At 37.6% G+C, this 18,239-nt stretch overlaps 1 protein-coding gene across 6 annotated transcripts in view; it reads left to right on the forward strand.

Annotated features, from left to right (window-relative positions):
• Positions 1-268: 268 nt before the first annotated feature.
• Positions 269-18,239, forward strand: part of UBR3 (ubiquitin protein ligase E3 component n-recognin 3) — a 204,981-nt gene continuing 187,010 nt past the window's right edge. For all 6 annotated transcript variants that reach the window (XM_070358202.1, XM_070358205.1, XM_070358208.1 and 3 more), the window contains exon 1: positions 269-866. In XM_070358202.1, the coding sequence (XP_070214303.1) occupies positions 322-866 (545 nt within the window). In that variant the 5' untranslated portion in view covers positions 269-321. The remainder of the gene's footprint in view (positions 867-18,239) is intronic.

The raw sequence follows: 18,239 nt of genomic DNA on the forward strand, positions 1-18,239 counted from the left end.
AAAAAGGTCCATATGAAAGGTTTTCCATATTACTCATATCAAATTTTTTAAAAAGTCGTGTCCCTTCTTTTAGTGGCTTTCAACTACAAGAGAGCCAAAAGGTTGAAGAAAGAAACAAGAGGACTGTCCCAGACTAGAGGGTCGGGAAGCCAGCACCCTAACGGGAGGGGGCGTGTGCATGGGCGGGGATGCAGGCGGAGGTGCGCGGCAGCCCCGGGGTATCGCGAGAGTTGGGCGGACCGAGCAATCGCAGCAGTCAATTCCCCCACCCTCCCGGGAGCAGCCGCCGGCCCTGGACTCTCCAAATTCTGAGCTCTCATCATGGCGGCGGCGGCCGCTGCGGCCGTCGGGGGGCCGCAGCCACCCCAAGCCGAGGTGCCTGCTCCCGGGCTGGCCCTGGACAAAGCAGCCACCGCCGCGCACCTGAAAGCGGCCCTCAGCCGGCCGGACAACCGGGCAGGTGCTGAGGAGCTGCAGGCGCTGCTGGAGCGGGTGCTGAGCGCCGAGCGGCCGCTGGCAGCGGCTGCGGACGGCGAGGAGGCGGCGGCGGCCGGCGGCGGGGGCGGTCCGGGGGCGGCCGAGGAGGAGGCTCTGGAGTGGTGTAAGTGCCTTCTGGCGGGCGGCGGAGGCTACGACGAGTTCTGCGCGGCGGTGCGGGCCTACGACCCCGCGGCGCTATGCGGCCTGGTCTGGACTGCCAACTTCGTGGCCTACCGCTGCCGGACGTGCGGCATCTCCCCCTGCATGTCGCTTTGCGCCGAGTGCTTCCACCAGGGTGACCACACCGGACACGACTTCAACATGTTCCGTAGCCAGGCCGGGGGTGCCTGCGACTGCGGAGACAGCAACGTGATGCGGGAGAGTGGGTGAGTGGAGTCTTTCCCGGGGGCGGGGGACACCGCGGGATTGTCCAGGCCGAGTCTGAAGAGGCCTCGGGGAGGGGAAGCTCGGAGCCGACTCCGAGCTGTCAGGAGAAAGAAGTGGGGGAAGGTGCAGCCACATGGGGATGGAAGTGACTGAGCTGTCAGCGGTGAAAAGGGGATGGGGAGGAGGGGAGAGCGGAGAGCGTATTTAGAGAACGAGGCTGGGAATTTCGGGGAAGCCGGGGCGAACGAGTGATTGCGAGAAAAGAGCCAGTGCCTAGAGTAGGAGCGGAGAGAAGAGGAAAGGATACTTGGGAAATCTGGGGTCGAGCTGTCAATTGTGTACTTGCTGGGGAAGGCTTTAAAGCCTCTCGTTTCTTGGGAAGAAACTGATGATGTGATTTGGATTATTTGGGAGAGCGATGATAATGGGAACTAAATTGGGTCGCGGGATGATGAGAGTGGGGGAAGTGGTCTTGCAGCTGCAGAGGAGGACAGCTTGTGGAAAGGGACTTCTGAACTGTCAGTGTGTCAGTGTGAGGGAAGGAGCTCCTGAGCTGATGGGGGTTGAGGGAGGAGGGAAGGGGAGGGGCCTGAATGAAAAGTGACTGTTGAGCTGTCAGTGGAGTATTTGGTGTGCTGGAATGACAGCTAGAATTGAGCTACTGAGCGAGCAGTCAGTTATAGAATACCCTCCATACCAGAACAAGCAAAACACTGAGCGAATTAGGAATCAAGTCCTAGGTCTTCTCTAGTTAAAAGGGCACTTTATTCACGGACTAATACGCGAACCTCTATCTAAAAGGAAACACTCAACAGATGCTTTTTCGATAGGAATTGTACCAGGATGTTGGGATTTGCCAAAAGACATTTCAGAGATTGCAGGGAGTTAAAGAGTTGGTACATGTTGTGTCTTGGCTTGGGATATGATGTCTAGGGAAGTCCTGTGAGAAGAAAAAAGCTTAGTCAAAGAGAGCTTTTTGGTTGGGTAGTATCTGAAAGAATGTTAGCAAATCCAGTTATTCAAGTTTTTCGATTTTCAGGTCTTATAATTAATGATAGAGTATTAGAAATGGTCTCTGTTTTCCTTGGAGTAGGTTACTGTTACCTGTAGGTTACTGTTACTGCAAAATGTTTGTATCTATTAGGTACATACATGACCTATGTCTTAAGCAGCTTATGCAAGAGTAGAAAATGGTAAGTTCCTTAAATAGTCTGGGAGTTAGAGGAGGCTTCTGTGCAGAGGGAGTAAGAAAAAGCTTCAGAAAGGAGCTTGCTAATAATGATAATACTTGTAATTCTGCTGCTGCTGACGACAATAGTAATAATTGCAGCTAACATTTGCTAACTTTAGAGTGTATGCCTGACACTTAAAAATACTTTCAAGATTGATAATTAAATAGGTAAAATTTTTTTAGCTAAAAAGCAAAAAAATAAAAATATACACAGTTTAAAGTTTCCCTCTCATCCTGTCTCCTGTCTGTCCAGTTTCTTTCCACTGTTTTTAGTTTCTCTTACTGTGAAAACAAGAGTGAATATGTATTTTGATTTTTCAGTCTCTTTATATCATATACATTAGTCTATGCATTTGCATTTTTCACTTAAGAGGTCTGTCTGTAAATCAGTGTACTCTGTTAAAAAAATCTGCATAGTGTTTCATGTCATAAATTTGCCATTCTTAGTCATAACTTTTGATGGACATATTGGTTCCAATATGAAATTACAAGCTGATATACCTTCTTTTCACACCTGTGCAAGAATATCAATGGGATAAATAAAGTGAAATTTCCAGATTGCCCCCCCCATAAGACTTAGTAGTAAGCAGAGCACGTGACTGTTTTACAACAGCCTCATCAACAGAGTGCTATTAAAATTTTGAATTTTTATCCACCTGTTTGGAAAATAATGATCAAATATTAAAACCTGCTTTACGTGATTAGCTCATTTAATCAATAACTCCAAGACTGTTACTCATTATCCCCATTGTACAGAAGAGGAAAGTGGGGCACAGGGTTTAAGACACTTGCTCAGGATTATACAAGTAGTTGGCTATGCATCTTGATGCCAGAGCCTGACAGCTTCACCATTCTCTCTATTGCCTTTACAAATAACATTCTTATTGGTACTTCCATTTGTTACTATGTTCCTTTTTTTTTTTAATATGCCATTCTTAGTTAGGCCTTTTTTTCTTTTTCTTTTTAAAATCTTACCTGTTAAAAACATTTAAGAGGGATTTCAAAACAGAGGAATTGGAACAGTGCCTTATTGATCCTTAGACATTTTTACTTCTTAGTCAATGTTAACATTTAAGAAACCCGCAGAGTGTGTGAAAGTAGGAGATAATATTCTTTCCTGAATTTTAGAACCAAATGGCATAATTAATTATCAGGTTCATTTGGATGAGATGCATATCTGATATCTCATTGTGATGCTTCATTGTGGGAGCAGAAATATCTCAGTGAGTTTCTTTCAAGGTACTTGTACAGTTTTAGGGCATTTGGGCTGTAGCCGGTCCATATCTTAATCTCATAGCATTTGCCTTCACTGACATCTTGCAGATTCTTATTTTTCCCCTAATCAGGCAAGCCTCCCTTTATCAGATGATACATGCCTGCGTGCTCAGTCGCTTCAGTTGTGTCTGACTCTTTGTGACCCTATGGACTGTAGCCCACCAGGCTCCTCTGTCCATGGGGTTCTCCAGGCAAGAATATTGGATTGGGTTGTCCTGTTCTTCTCCAGGACGTCTATAGTACTTAAATAATTATTGTCTGTCTAAAATGCATAGCTATTGTCTGTACATGCCAGCAGTTGCCATGCTGTTTCACGATGGGCAAGAGTGAACAATAAACAATATTATGGCCATGTGATTATTCTGAAATTTTTACAACTCTTTGGGTTGGACAGGATAATTCTTCTGGGCTACGTACCTAATTACTGCTTTGAGAGACACAGGATGTTAGCCAGTGGTGCAGGTTGAAAGGCTGCCTCGAATCTTTTTAGAACTGGGAATCATTAAAAAATCCCTGGTGGGCAAAGCTGGACTACCCTCACATGGGTGGAATATAACTTTTCTCAAGCTTTTGATGTTTCTTAAAACCTTTTTGGTTGCTAAAGATCGAAGATGTGTTGATTTTAGTGTTGTTTGTTATTTTAATTGTCATAGAAGTTTGTATATCCTATTCAGCAAATTTTAAAGGAAGGATTCTATTGTTCTCTGTATCTTGTTCTTAATAAAAGAGAAGAAACCCTGCTGTGCCTTAATCCTTTCCCCAAGTGTCTGACTGTTTTGGGTAGGATGTTGTATGATTGGAGATGGGAAGAATCAAATATTTGGTCCATCACAACCTGTATTACTGTTTAATTTTCAGATTTATAATTACAGAAATATGCAAGGAGGATTCAGTTTTCTTTGATTAGTAGTAATAAATGTGGCGTATTAACAGGTATACAAATCAAAGGAAGAAAACAGCTGAGAACTCATTTGTAGTAAGAGATTACAAAGCCTATAGAAACTGTGTATTAGTCATTGTGTGTTTGGACTTCCCTGGTGGTCCAGTGGTTAAGACTCAGTGCTTCCAAATGCTAGAGGTGTGAGTTTAATCCCTGGTCAGGGAACTAAGATTCCGAGCTTTGCAGCATGTCCAAAAACAAATAAATAAAAATAAATTTAAGTAAAAATTTAAAAGATAAATTTTAAGAATAGTAATGGAAAATATAAAATAATGTTTGACTGGTTTGGGGTTCTGATGTTACAAACCAGAAATTGGAATTTTAAACATTTAGTTTTCAAATTTTGATGCAGAGGATGACCGTTTTCATATTCTATTCTGCATTACAGATTTTTTTTTGCTACCTTCCTTATTTTCCCTCACAGATTCTAAACTCTTTAAAAATTAGAAAATTCGTCTTGCTATTATTAATCAAAGGCTCTTGTGCTTGCTTATTAGGTAGATAGTATGTGTTGAATTAAACTGGATAAACTAGTGACTGTTTTACCTTAAAATTTACCCTGAAGTCACATTGCTTTAGTTATTCAGGAGGTGGCATGGATTATTAAATCCAAAGCATCTTTTTTTTTTTTTTTAGGAGAAGAAATTTTATTTTCAAGGATTTGTGCAACAGTGGTGAATAAAATATTTTATTTCAGCTATAAAAAGCTGACTTCATTCTACCCTGGCATACAGGGTTTATGGTGTGCCAGTTTGAATCTGAGGCAGTACTACTATCTCCATTCTTCTACCCCTAACAGACTCTGTTAAAGGAACAACTTCCTACGATTTTCATTCAAAAATATGACATACCAACCAAAGCATCTTTTTTCGGTGTACTTCAGGAATTGTTATTATTTTTCAATTTCAAAAGTAATACTTACTGGTTATAACATAAAAATAGGTGGATAAAGTAAAAAGTAAAGTTTCCTCTTTCCTCCATCCCACTTCTCAGTGAGAGATTTCCCTTTCTTTTGAGCTTAATTTTAACTAAATTATAACTTAAATTATAATTTAACTTATAACTAAAAAGATTTTAGTTATAATTTATTCAGCGTTTCTAGATGTTTTGTGGTGGGAAGTTTTTAGGTTATTTGGTGTGTGGCAGTGCTAGAAATACTTTGGCCACCTGATGCAAAGAGCTGACTCATTTGAAAAGACCGTGATGCTGGGAAAGATTGAGGGCAGAGGAGAAGGGGCGACAGCGGATGAGATGGTAGGATGGCATGACCAACTCAGTGGACATGGATTTGGTTAGACTCCGGCAGTTGATGATGGACAGGGAGGCCTGGTGTGTGGTTCATGGGGTCGCAAAGAGTCGGACATGACCGAGTAACTGAACTGAACTGAGTGCTAGAAATTGAAGCCGTAGATGTCTGGTTGAATAGTGTTACACTCTCTGTACCTTTCTTTTCCCCCTGAACATACTTACTGAGACTGTCTCTTATTAGTACATGGAGAACAATTTGATTTTCTTTTTAAATTGTATTCTATTGCATTTTGATATTTTTGTATTTTACTGTAATTTATTCAGTCAGTTCACTACTGATAGACATGTAAATTAAGTCTTAGGCTTAATATAAGCGTAACTGAAGTCAGTATTCTTGTATACACGTCTTTGTGTGTGTGTGTGAGTATATGTGTGAAGATAAACTCCCTGAAGTAATATCTTGGTTAATGGAAATGTGCATTTTAAACTTTTGATAGCGCCCTCCAAAGAAATTAATTTACACTCTTACCAATAATGTATAAAAGAGCATGTTTCCCAACATCTTGGCCAGTGTATATAGTGTTAGCAGTTTTTCTGATCTTTGTTAATCTGATAAGTGAGAAATGATATCTTTTTCATCTGTTATCCCTTCCCCCACTCCCCTTTCCTCCCAGACTGGAGTATTTTGAAGCAAATCTCAGGTATCTTATAATTCAACTTATAAATATGTATGATTTCAGTAAAGAGATATGAACCCTTAAAAATAAAATAGAACCCAAATGTCCATTGACAGATGAATGGATAAACAAAATGTGGTATATTCAGCCTTTACAAGGAATGACATTCAGACATGAGCTACAATATGGATGAACCTTGAAAATCTTAACGCTAAATGAATAAACCTGATGTAAAAACACAAATATTGTATGATCCTATTTATATGAAGTTCTTGCAATCGTTTAATTACCAAGAGAGAAAGTAGAATGGTGGTTGCCAGGGGCTTGGCAAGATGGAAGTGAGGACTTGTTTAATGGGTAGAGTTTCAGTTTGGGAAGATAAAAATGTTCTTGAGTTGTATGGTGGTAATGGTTGCATAACAATGTGAATATCCTTAATACCACTTAAAATGGTTAAAATGATAAATTTTATGTGTATTTTATCACAAAGGATTGTAGTACTGTTACCACAATTATAGTACCTAAAATATTCATAGTTATTTTTTGATATCTTCAACTATCCAGTGAGTGTTCAGATTTTCCCACTTGTCTCATAAATGATTTCTTAGGGTTGATTTAGGATTAGGATGCAGAGTTCTACTATTGTACTTGGTTTTCATTTCTCTGAAGAATCTTAATTTATACTTTTCTCCACTCCTCCTCTTTTTTCCTTCTTTCAGTGTATTAGTTGAAGAAATCAACGTTCTGGGATTTAATGATTGCAGCTCTGTGATATTTAACTTGTTCCTCTGCCCACTATTTCCTGTAAACTGGTAGTTGGATCTAGAGTCTTGATCAAATTTTAGGTTCTGTTTTTGGGGAGGTGGTGCAAGAAAACTTAATAATGGTGTCTTATACTTCCTGTTGAATTGTAGCAGGAGTCACAGAATATCTCCTTGTCCCTTCTTTAGTAAATGCCAGGCTGATCAGTGCGTTCAGGTTTGTCAGCCCAGGCCATACGTCGTAAAGTTCCATATCATGTCAAAGATTTTTGCAGCTATTGACTATCACTGTCTAGACCCATTATTTCATTACGGGCTGCAAAATGGTGATACTCTAATTGTGTTATCCTTTCATATATTACTGAGTTCTTTCTAGAATACTCAAAGTTTCAAGAATCAGCTATACTTACTTATATCTGTATCTCTAGACATGTTTTACAGAGATCTACTGAGGGGTGTACTGTGGTCAAACAAACTTGGGAAATACTACATGTTGTATATTCTTGGCTATCTGCAATGTATAACATTAAAAAAAAATCCTGTAGTAAAGAAATCTGTAAATTTGAACAATCACAGTTTCATTGATTAAATCTAGGAAGCTATTATTTTTGAGTCATACCAGTTTGGAAATTTTTGTCCACTTAACTACCCTTCCATTACCTTAATGTCAGCGTGTCTAAAACTGAATCAGCTATATATATCTCTCCAAAAAAGATTTTCCTTTTCTTTCTTTCTGTTTAAATTAGTTTAATTTCCCCTCCTCGTCAGAAATCCTAGCTATTAGTGGCTTAAACTTTGAAGCATTTATTGTTTTGCATCTTGGGACTAGTTCAGTGTTACAGGGACACAGGCTTTTTATAAACTTTTGTTTCATCACTCAGTTTGTTTATATTTTGTCTTTGTTGTCTCATGGCTGGGGAAAAACAGGAATGGATTTTGGGTAGATATTTAACAGTAACTGCTTGTATCATTATTGATTCTTTCCTTTTTCTTCTCCTCACATGCTTGATACTAAGACCTGTTCTTTTATTTTCTCTTAGATTTGTTCTTTTCATTCTCTGCTGTTACCTTAGGCCAAGGCTTCATGACATAATAATCTATTCCATGATAATTACTGTTTTCCTGCCTGCAATAATTTCACAGTTCAGTCTGACCTTCACTCATATAAAATTCTGCTTCACATATGTCACAACTTTGCTTAAAATAACTTCTCATATTTTATAGGCTAATGTCTGAAGCCTTTAGCCTGGCATCAGTGTTTTCCACAACATGGCCTCTACGTACATTGCCAACTGTACGTCTCCATTGCAGTAGGATCCTCTCTGTTACTTTTTAAAAAATTTTAGTTCACTGTTTGTATTCCTGTCCTTGAAGTCTCAGTTGTATCCTGTGCTGCAAAGTCCGGTTGCAAGTTTTATTTTTACTGTCAAGCTCATGTGTAAGGGCAGCACTCCTATAGCATATGTACAGTGTGAAACCATACTGCAGGACTTGATTTTCTGAATTAACAGGTTTTTTTTTTTCATTTTTAGTTTCTATCCCTACAAATAGCAAACTTTCAATAAAAATTTTATAATGAGGACCTTGCCATATATATCTCTTTTATTTGTGTTTTCTTTGCTCATATTCAGAGTTTTATTTATGTATTTACATGGATTTCTTGTGAAATTTTCTTCCCTGTGAATCTGGAATTTTCTCCATAGCAGTATCCATCTAACTCAAGTCACAAATTCAAACAAAGGAGCACAACATTCCTCCTGTACTGAGAGCTTGAAGGAAGAAGAGTTAAAGAAATCTTTGTTCTCTGTTCTGTGTTCATTGTACTTTTTGTCATTGCTAATTTACTAGAAATAATGTAGACAGATTCTGCTTAGTGGAGAAGATTCTACTTGAGCTGAGTGTAATTTCTAGTCATCTTTATTGTTATGAGTTTAACTACAACAGTAGTGTGGAAGTCTGGTTAAATTGTAAATTTTTTCTAATTTGTATTTCATGTTAAAGTCTAAAACTATTTTCAACTATGAAACATTTTCAATATACATCAAAGTATAAAAATATAACAAATACTTTTGTACTCACCATTAAGATTAATAGAGGTCAACTTTGTTATAGTTGCCTTTTTTCAGTCAAAAAACTGAAGGTCATGCTCTTCTCCCTATATCTTTTCCTCCCTAAGAATTACCATTCTCCTGAAATTCCTGTGTCATATGCATGCATGTTTTACTTTTATATTTATTCAATATGTTTTACATTTGCTTAAATGTACTACATTTAAACTATATATGTGTGTATAATTCTTTTAGTATGGAAAATTTACATAAATTATTTTATATTAATCCTTCTGCATCTTGCCTTTTTCATTTTCCATGTTGCTAAAATAGACTAGTTTATTAATTTCTAATTACTATTAAACATTCTATAGTATGATTAAACCATGGTTTGCTTATCTGTTTCTTTGCTGAGGGGACAGTTAGATGCTTTACATTTTTCATTGTTTCCAGAAGGGCTTCAGTGAACATCTTTGTATGTATCTCCTTGTGTAGATACACCAGAATTTTTTTTAGGCCAGAGTCTGAGAAGAGGGATTGCTGGATCATAGGGTGTGCATTCTTCAGCACACCTTAACTAGATAGCTGAGAATTGATTTCCATTGTTTTATCCAATTTGCTTCCAATTACTCTTCCACCAGGAAATTGAGTGCCCGTTTTTCATTTATCAAGAGTTGCTGATATATTAAAAAAATAAAGAATATATTTGAAAAATTTTGCCAATCTGTTGGTTATAAGCAAGCATGTTTTCACATGTTTTAGGCCACTTAATTTCTTCTTTTGTGAACTGCAGGCTTTTCTCTAGCTGTGGAGAGCAGGGGCCTAGTTACGGTGTGTGAACTTCTCATCGTGGTGGCTTCTCTTGTTACTGAGCACGGATGGGCCTGCACAGCAGCAAGGACCCAGCACAGCCGAAAATAAATAAATAAATAAAATAAAATACAGTTACTATCAATTAGATTAAAAAAGAAAAGAAAATCTATAGGCATTTTTTAAAACAAAGGTAAAGAGGATTGCTTTAAAATACACAAATAATACAGACTAGAGTGGACATTTGTGTGGTTTTCTATTTTAAATATAACAGTGTGTTCCTGTTAGTCCCAAACTCCCAAAATGTCCCCCCCCCCACCCTGTCCCCCACTCTGGTAACCACAGGTTCATTCTCTAAGTCTGTGAATTTATTTTCCTTTTGTTAACAAGTTCATCTGTATTATTTTTCATTTTCAGTTTGCACAAATAAGTGATATCATATGATATTTGTCTGTCTCTGTCTGGCTGACTTCACTTAGTATGATAATGTCCAGGTCCCTCTGCGTTGCTGCTGATGGCATTATTTCACTGTTTTCAGTGGCTGAGTAATACTCCATTGTGTGTGCCACATCTTCTTTATCTATTCGTTTGTCAATGGACATTTAGGTTACTTTCATGTCTTGACCACTGTAAATATCTGGCACCATTTATTAAACAATCATTTTTTTCTTCATTGATCTTACTGCCACTATATGACAGCTCTTGTATCAGTTTCCTGTATATGTCTTAAACTCTTGTATTGATATGTCTCTTGTAACAATATCATATGTTTTAATTATTACATTAGAATAAATCTCAATATGGTAAGATTTCCCTTATTGTTCTTCAAAAGAATTTTGGCTCTACTTGGTCTCAACTTTTTCATTTCAATATCAGGGTCATCTTGTCAAGTTCTGTGGAAAATTCTGTTAGTTATTTATTGGAATCACATTACATTTTAGGGCACTGCAGAAGGAGGCTCTTACAAGGATATTCATTATGCTATTTGTAATAGGAAAAAAATAGAAACAATGAGATTAGTAAACTGTGGTTTAATCGTGCAGTGGAATTCTTTTCAGTAGAAAACACACTTTGTTAAAAGTAGTATTAAATCTGCCTAACCATGAGAGTAATCCAAATTGTTGTTTCTGTAAGTAAAGTATTCCTCCATAAATTGTATAGCTTTTGTTATATTTATTCCTGGATAATTTATTTTTGTTTCTACTATAGATAATATCATTTTAAAAATTGCTTTTTCCAATTTCTTTTTTAATGCTTTTTCCTAATATTTTGTATTATAAAAGTATTCAAATGCTATTAATTTTTAAATATTGATCAAACCATCTTTGAAGTCTCTTCTAATAGCTAATCTGTGTGTATATATATAAAATGTATTTAAGATTTCTTTATTTTTTGGGTGTGGTGGGTCTTCGTTGCTGCACATGGGCTTTCTCTAGCTGTGGTGAGTGGGGCTTCCCTGCAGTGGCGGGCTCCTTACTGCAGGGCTCCTCTGGCCGAGCACCGGCTCTAGGTGCGCACAGGTTTCAGTAGTTGCAGCTCCTGGACTCTGGAGTGGGATCAGTGGTGGTGGCACACAGGCTTAGTTGCTCCGTGGCACGTGGGATCTTCCCAGACCAGGAGTTGAACAGGTGTGCTTTGCATTGTAAAATGGATTCTTAACCACTGGACCACCAGGGAAGCCCCTCGAATAATATTTTAACTGCGTTGAGACTTTTAGTTGACATTTGTTTTCCCTTACACTTTGAATATACTTTTCTGTTGTCTTCTGGTCTCTGTTGCTGAGAGGTTATATTCCATCTGGTTGTTCTTTTGTAATCAATCTGCCTTTTTAATTGGTTGCTTTTAAGGTTTATTTTTTGGTAGTCTGTAGTTTCACTGTGATGTGTCTATTTGTCGGGCTGGTTCTAGATGAGGATTTGTGCCTCATCAGTTCTGAAAATTCTCGACCATCACCTCCTTGAATTTTGAGTCTCTACTATCTTTATTTTCTGCTTTGGACACCATGTTATGGTATTTGTTGGATCTTCTCATTCTGTCTCCTAAAGAGAGCTCACTCACTTTCTATCCAGTAATCTTTTTTTTTTTCCCCTGAATTGAGGGTAATTTCCTCAGATCTATCTTCTTGGTAATTCCTTCTTCAGTTCTATGTGATCTGCTGTCCAGTGTGTCTATTAAGTTTTTAATTTGAATGAATGGAGATTTCATTTCTAGAAAAATCTTTAAGGAAAATTTTACAGAGAATTTGAGTTTTATCATTGGTCCAGTGTCGATTTTAAAAATTAATTTTTAGTTTGGGGGTTCCAAAGCCGCAAGAATAATATAAATCCCAGACTTGGCATGAAGCCTAGATTTGTGGTTTTGACCTCTTAAGGGAATTTTAAATCTTACCCATTGCTCAGGTAGAGATAATTCTGCTTGTAGGTGATTTTATTGGGAGAGTGGGGACAATTTAATGGAATATATTCTTTAAAGAATCTCGGGAAAATCTAACCTATGATAATGGAAAGAATTCCTGGAATACTGGTTGGCATGAATATATAACTATATTTCTGATTTATTCACTACGATATTTTCATTATCACAAAACTCCAGTTAGCTTATCAGTCATCTCTGAAGAACCCTCATATTTTGACAGGGGACCTTTGATGTTGGTCTTGCTAATTTTCACTTTAGAATTTGTGAGAACATACCTGACTGTAAGGACGTGTTTTGGTTGCTCTTCCCAACGTTTTTTGTCTTTTTGGCCTTTGGTAAATCATTTAATTTTCCTAGGCTGTAGTTTTTATCACATGTAAAATAGGGATGGTAGACAGATCAAAACCTGCCTACTTCAATTTTTTTCTTTTAAACTAAATGTGACACTAAACACATAAAATAGAATGGTATTATTCCAATTGATTGCCCAGGACTATGAAACATTGGCGTGCTGTAATAATACTCTATTATGTTAGTGCTCTTATAGATAGAACTGTTAAGCATACCCTTTTATCAAACTGTTGGATTGGAATGCTTGACCAAGGCAGTTGCATATGATTTTGAGGGCATGTTTTTGGAATAGCTTGAATAAAGAATAATTGGCTCAGTGGTAAAGAGTCTGCCTACCAGTGCCGGAGACTCAAGAGCCATTGATGGGTTCTATCCCTGCGTTGGTAAGATTCCCTGGAGAAGAAAATGGCAACCCTCTCCAGTATTCTTGTCTGGGAAATCCTGGGAACAAAGAGGAGCCTGGCAGGCTACAGTCTATGGGGTCCCAAAAAGTCAGACTCGACTTAGTGACTAAACAACAACGATAGCAATAAGTTGCACAATTTAAAGTACAATAAGTTTTCACATCAATTTTTTTATATGTACACACACACATACCTGTAAAACTGTGATCTCAATCAGGATAGTAAACATAGCAACTGCCTGCAAGGTAATGCCTTCCTTCTGCCTTTTTCTGTGCCCCTTCCCTCAGCAACCACTGATCTAGCAACATTCTGTTGCTATAGATTAATTTCCTTTTCTAGAGCTTTATATAAGTGGAATGTGTGTGTGTGTGTGTGTGTGTGTGTATCTTGTGATGTTAAACCATATTTATAAGTATAAAAAATCATTCACCAATAATACTCATATGGTGGCTTTAAAAAAATTTTTCCCAAAACCTAATTCAGGGCACCATTTTTATTTAAAAATGAAAAAATTAAAAAAAAGTTATTTCATTTTTTGGACCCCTTCAAATAACTTTATTCATACAAACATCATTTAATTTACAAAGCCTCAGCAGGGCACCATTTTTAGATGGCCATTAGGAAAACAGCAATGCATAGAAATTGTAGCCTTTCTCAGTGATAACTTCACCATTTTATTTTTACCTTTTAACCTTGAATTATTCAAAAGCTGATACATTATTGCTTCAGTTATAGGAGAAAAACAGCTATTCTTTCCCCCTTTTCATTATTTTCTTACTTTGATTTCATGTTTATCAGAGCATCCAAAACACTCATTCTCTCTATTGTTAATTCAGCTTATAAGGCATCCTCAAAGACAGGGTAGATTAAGTCATCCTGGCATGGAAATATGTATATACATATATTTGATCTGGTGTTCTACACTCAGCATAACCATTTTAGGTTCATTCATCTTGTTGTATGTCACTAGTTCATTCTTTTATTGCTCAGTAGTATTTGACCATCAGGGTATGACACAATTTGTCTATCTGTTAATCTGTCAATGAACATTTGAGTAGTTTCCAGTTTTTGACTATTACAAATATAGCTGTTATGAAATATTCATATTCAAGTCTTTATGTGAATATTAACCAGTTTTTATATAGATACTTCCCTTTGGTAAATACCTAGGTGTATTATGAGTGAATCATATGATAGATGTGTGTTTAACTTAAAAAATTTTTTAAACATTTTTATTGTGGTTTTTTATGTATATATATAAAATAAACTTGGACATTTCAATTATTTAAAGTGTATAATTCAGTGGCATTAATTACATGATGTGTAGCTTTTAAAGAAACTTTCAAAATGTTTTCCTATGTGGGCATTCCATTCTGCATTCCTACCAGCAGTATGTGAGTTCCAATTCTTCTGCATCCTTGCAAATGATTGCTGCGGTTAGTCTTTTTAATTTTAGCTGTTCTAATAGTTGTGCATCACTATGAACAAAGCTAGTGGAGGTGATGGAATTCCAGTTGAGTTATTTCACATCCTAAAAGATGATGCTGTGAAAGTGCTGTAGTCAATATGTCAGCAAATTTGCAAAACTCAGCAGTGGCCACAGGACTGGAAAAGGTCAGTTTTCATTCCAGTCCCAAAGAAAGGCAATGCCAAAGAATGCTCAGACTACTGCACAATTGCACTCATCTCACATGCTAGTAAAGTAATGCTCTTCTTCAAGCCAGGCTACAGCACTACGTGAACCATGAACTTCCAGATGTTCAAGCTGGTTTTAGAAAAGGCAGAGGAACCAGAGATCAAATTGCCAACATCGGCTGGATCATCAAAAAAGCAAGAGAGTTCCAGAAAAACATCTATTTTTGCTTTATTGACTATGCCAAAGCCTTTGACTGTGTGGATCACAATAAACTGTGGAAAATTCTGAAAGAGATGGGAATACCAGACTACCTGACCTGCCTCTTGAGAAACTTATATGCAGGTCAGGAAGCAACAGTTAGAACTGGACATGGAACAACAGACTGGTTCCAAATATGGAAAGGAGTATGTCAAGGCTGTATATTGTCACCCTGCTTATTTAACTTCTATGCAGAGTACATCATGAGAAACGCTGGGCTGGAAGAAACACAAGCTGGAATCAAGATTGCTGGGAGAAATATCAGTAACCTCAGATATGCAGATGACACCACCCTTATGGCAGAAAGTGAAGAGGAACTAAAAAGCCTCTTGATGAAAGTGAAAGAGGAGAGTGAAAAAGTTGGCCTAAAGCTCAACATTCAGAAAACTAAGATCATGGCATCTGGTCCCATCACTTCATGGCAAATAGATGGGGAAACAGTGGAAACAGTGTCAGACTTTATTTTGGGGGGCTCCAGAATCACTGCAGATGGTGATTGCTGCCATGAAATTAAAAGACACTTACTCTTTGGAAGGAAAGTTATGACCAACCTAGATAGCATATTCAAAAGCAGAGACATTAGTTTGCCAAGAAAGGTCCGTCTAGTCAAGGCTATGGTTTTTCCAGTGGTCATGTAGGATGTGAGAGTTGGACTGTGAAGAAAGCTGAGCGCCGAAGAATTGATGCTTTTGAAGTGTGGTGTTGGAGAAGACTCTTGAGAGTCCCTTGGACTGCAAGGAGATCCAACCAGTCTATTCTGAAGGAGATCAGCCCTGGGATTTCTTTGGAAGGAATGATGCTAAAGCTGAAACTCTAATACTTGGGCCACCTCATGGGAAGAGTTGACTCATTGGAAAAGACTCGGATGCTGGAAGGGATTGGGGGCAGGAGGAGAAGGGGACGACAAAGGATGAGATGGCTGAGTGGCATCACCGACTTGATGGGCGTGAATTTGAGTGAACTCCAGGAGTTGGTGATGGACAGAGAAGCCTGGCGTGCTGCGATTCATGGTGTCGCGAAGAGTTGGACACGACTGAGCGACTGAACTAAGTTCTGGTAGTTCCTTATTTATTGTGGATATAAACCCTTTATCAGATACATGATTTAAAAATATTTTTTCCTGGTTTGTGGCTTTGTTGTTTAGTCAGTAAGTCATGTCTGACTCTCATATCTATATTTATGAGTCTCCTAAGTGGACTTTTCCCCCTTTATAAAGGGACTTAGTTTCTTTGAAATCTGCATGAATTTGTGTGTGTTATTTGTGTATATATATATGCACACATATATATGTGTGTGTGTTTGTGTGTGTGTTTGTGGAGGAGAGAGTAAGGAAGAAAGAAAAAGAGAAATCTATTAAATGTGGTCAGAAGATCCCCTGAGATATAGTTTATTTTTTAAACAATAATAGAAAACCTATAAGATAGGTGTTCTTTATCTCTGAAATTATTAACTTAATGTGTTATAGTTTTGTTAATTATATTTCTTATCAGGTATTCAATTATCCATCTTGCAATTTGGTACTCTGAGAGAAAAGTTTATTTTGGTTTGTATAAAACTGAAATTTAACACTGACAGTTAAGGTTAGAAAGAAGGAAGTGATGCCATGGCTTAGATTTATTTGAAGTAATACTGAGTATTACTCAGTATTATGAGTATCTGTATCAGTAAGTCTTAGATTTTTTTATGTTATCAAATTTGCATACACAGGAACTTATATGTAAAGTGTATATATATAATATAAATAATTTTAATGGGAACATTCATGTGGCACTATCTTCATTAAGATATAGATCTTTAAGTATTGATAAATATTTTATATTACTGTAATTTTAATAGAAAATGAATTCAAGTTAGTATGAAATTAAGGTGATGAATTTTTTTTTTAAGACTAAAAAAGGCTATAGAGAGTTATTAGGATATTAGGCATTGAGATTAGGAACAGGTTAGAGAGGATTAGCCTTAATCCTGATATTAAAATACTATATATAATAGATTCTTAAACCAATATAATTTCTTATTGTCATTTGATTAGAAGGACCATGAAGCCTGGTTTTTCCTCTCTAGCTTTATTGAGGTATAATTGACAAATAAAATTATATAAATTTAAAGTATATAACATGACAATTTGATACATGTATATATTACAAAATGATTATCACAATAAGGTTAGTTAACACATTCATCACCTCATAACCTTTTTTCGTGTGTTAAGAACTTTTAAGAACTACTTTCTTAGAACATTTCAAGTATATAATACAGTAATGTTAACTGTAGTCACCATGCTATGCATTAGATCCCCAGAACTTATTTATCTTATAAGTGGAAGTTTGTACCCCGTGACCAACAATCCGTTTCCCCCATACCAAACCCCTGACAACTACCATTCTACTCTCTGTTTCTGAGTTCAGCTTTTTTAGATTCCACTTACAAGTGAGATCACACAGTATTTGTCTTTCTCTGACTTATCTTCCTTAGCATAAAGCCCTCTAAGTTCATCCATATTTTCACAAATGGCAGGACTTCCCTCTTTTTATGGCAGAATAACTTTTCCCATTATATATAAATGTATATGTATATATATGTGTGTATATATATCTGTCTCACATTGTTTTTGTCTGTCATCTGTTGGCTGACACTTGTTTCCATGTCTTTGCTGTTGTGATAATGCTACGGTAAACATGGGGTGCAGATATCTCTCTGAGATAGTGACTTAATTTCCTTCAGATATATCCAGAAGTGAGGATTGCTGGATCATATGCTGCTGCTGCTAAGTCGCTTCAGTCGTGTCTGACTCTGTGCGACCCCATAGACGGCAGCCCACCAGGCTCCCCTGTCCCTGGGATTCTCCAGGCAAGAACACTGGAGTGGGTTGCCATTTCCTTCTCCAGTGCATGAAAGTGAAAAGTGAAAGTGAAGTTGCTCAGTCGTGTCCGACTCTTAGTGACCCCATGGACTGCAGCCTACCAGGCTCCTCTGTCCATGGGATTTTCCAGGCAAGAGTACTGGAGTGGGGTGCCATTGCCTTCTCCGATCATATGCTAGTTCTGTTTTTAATTTTTGAGAAACCTCATACTGTTTTCCATAATGCTGTAACAGTTTACATTTCTGCCGGTGAATGAGTCCTCTTTTCTTCACATCTGTTTTAACGCTACTTCTCTCTTGTCTTTTTGATAAAAGTCATCCTAACAGATGTGAGGTGATAATCTCATTCTGGTTTTGATTTATAGTTCCCTCATGATTAGTGTCAAACCAGTTAGTCCTAAGGGAAATCAGTCCTGAATATTCACATTGGAAGGACTGATGCTGAAGCTCCAATCT

This window comes from Bos mutus, chromosome 2, assembly GCF_027580195.1.
Source record: "Bos mutus isolate GX-2022 chromosome 2, NWIPB_WYAK_1.1, whole genome shotgun sequence".
In the NCBI taxonomy this organism is placed as follows: Eukaryota; Metazoa; Chordata; class Mammalia; order Artiodactyla; family Bovidae; genus Bos; species Bos mutus.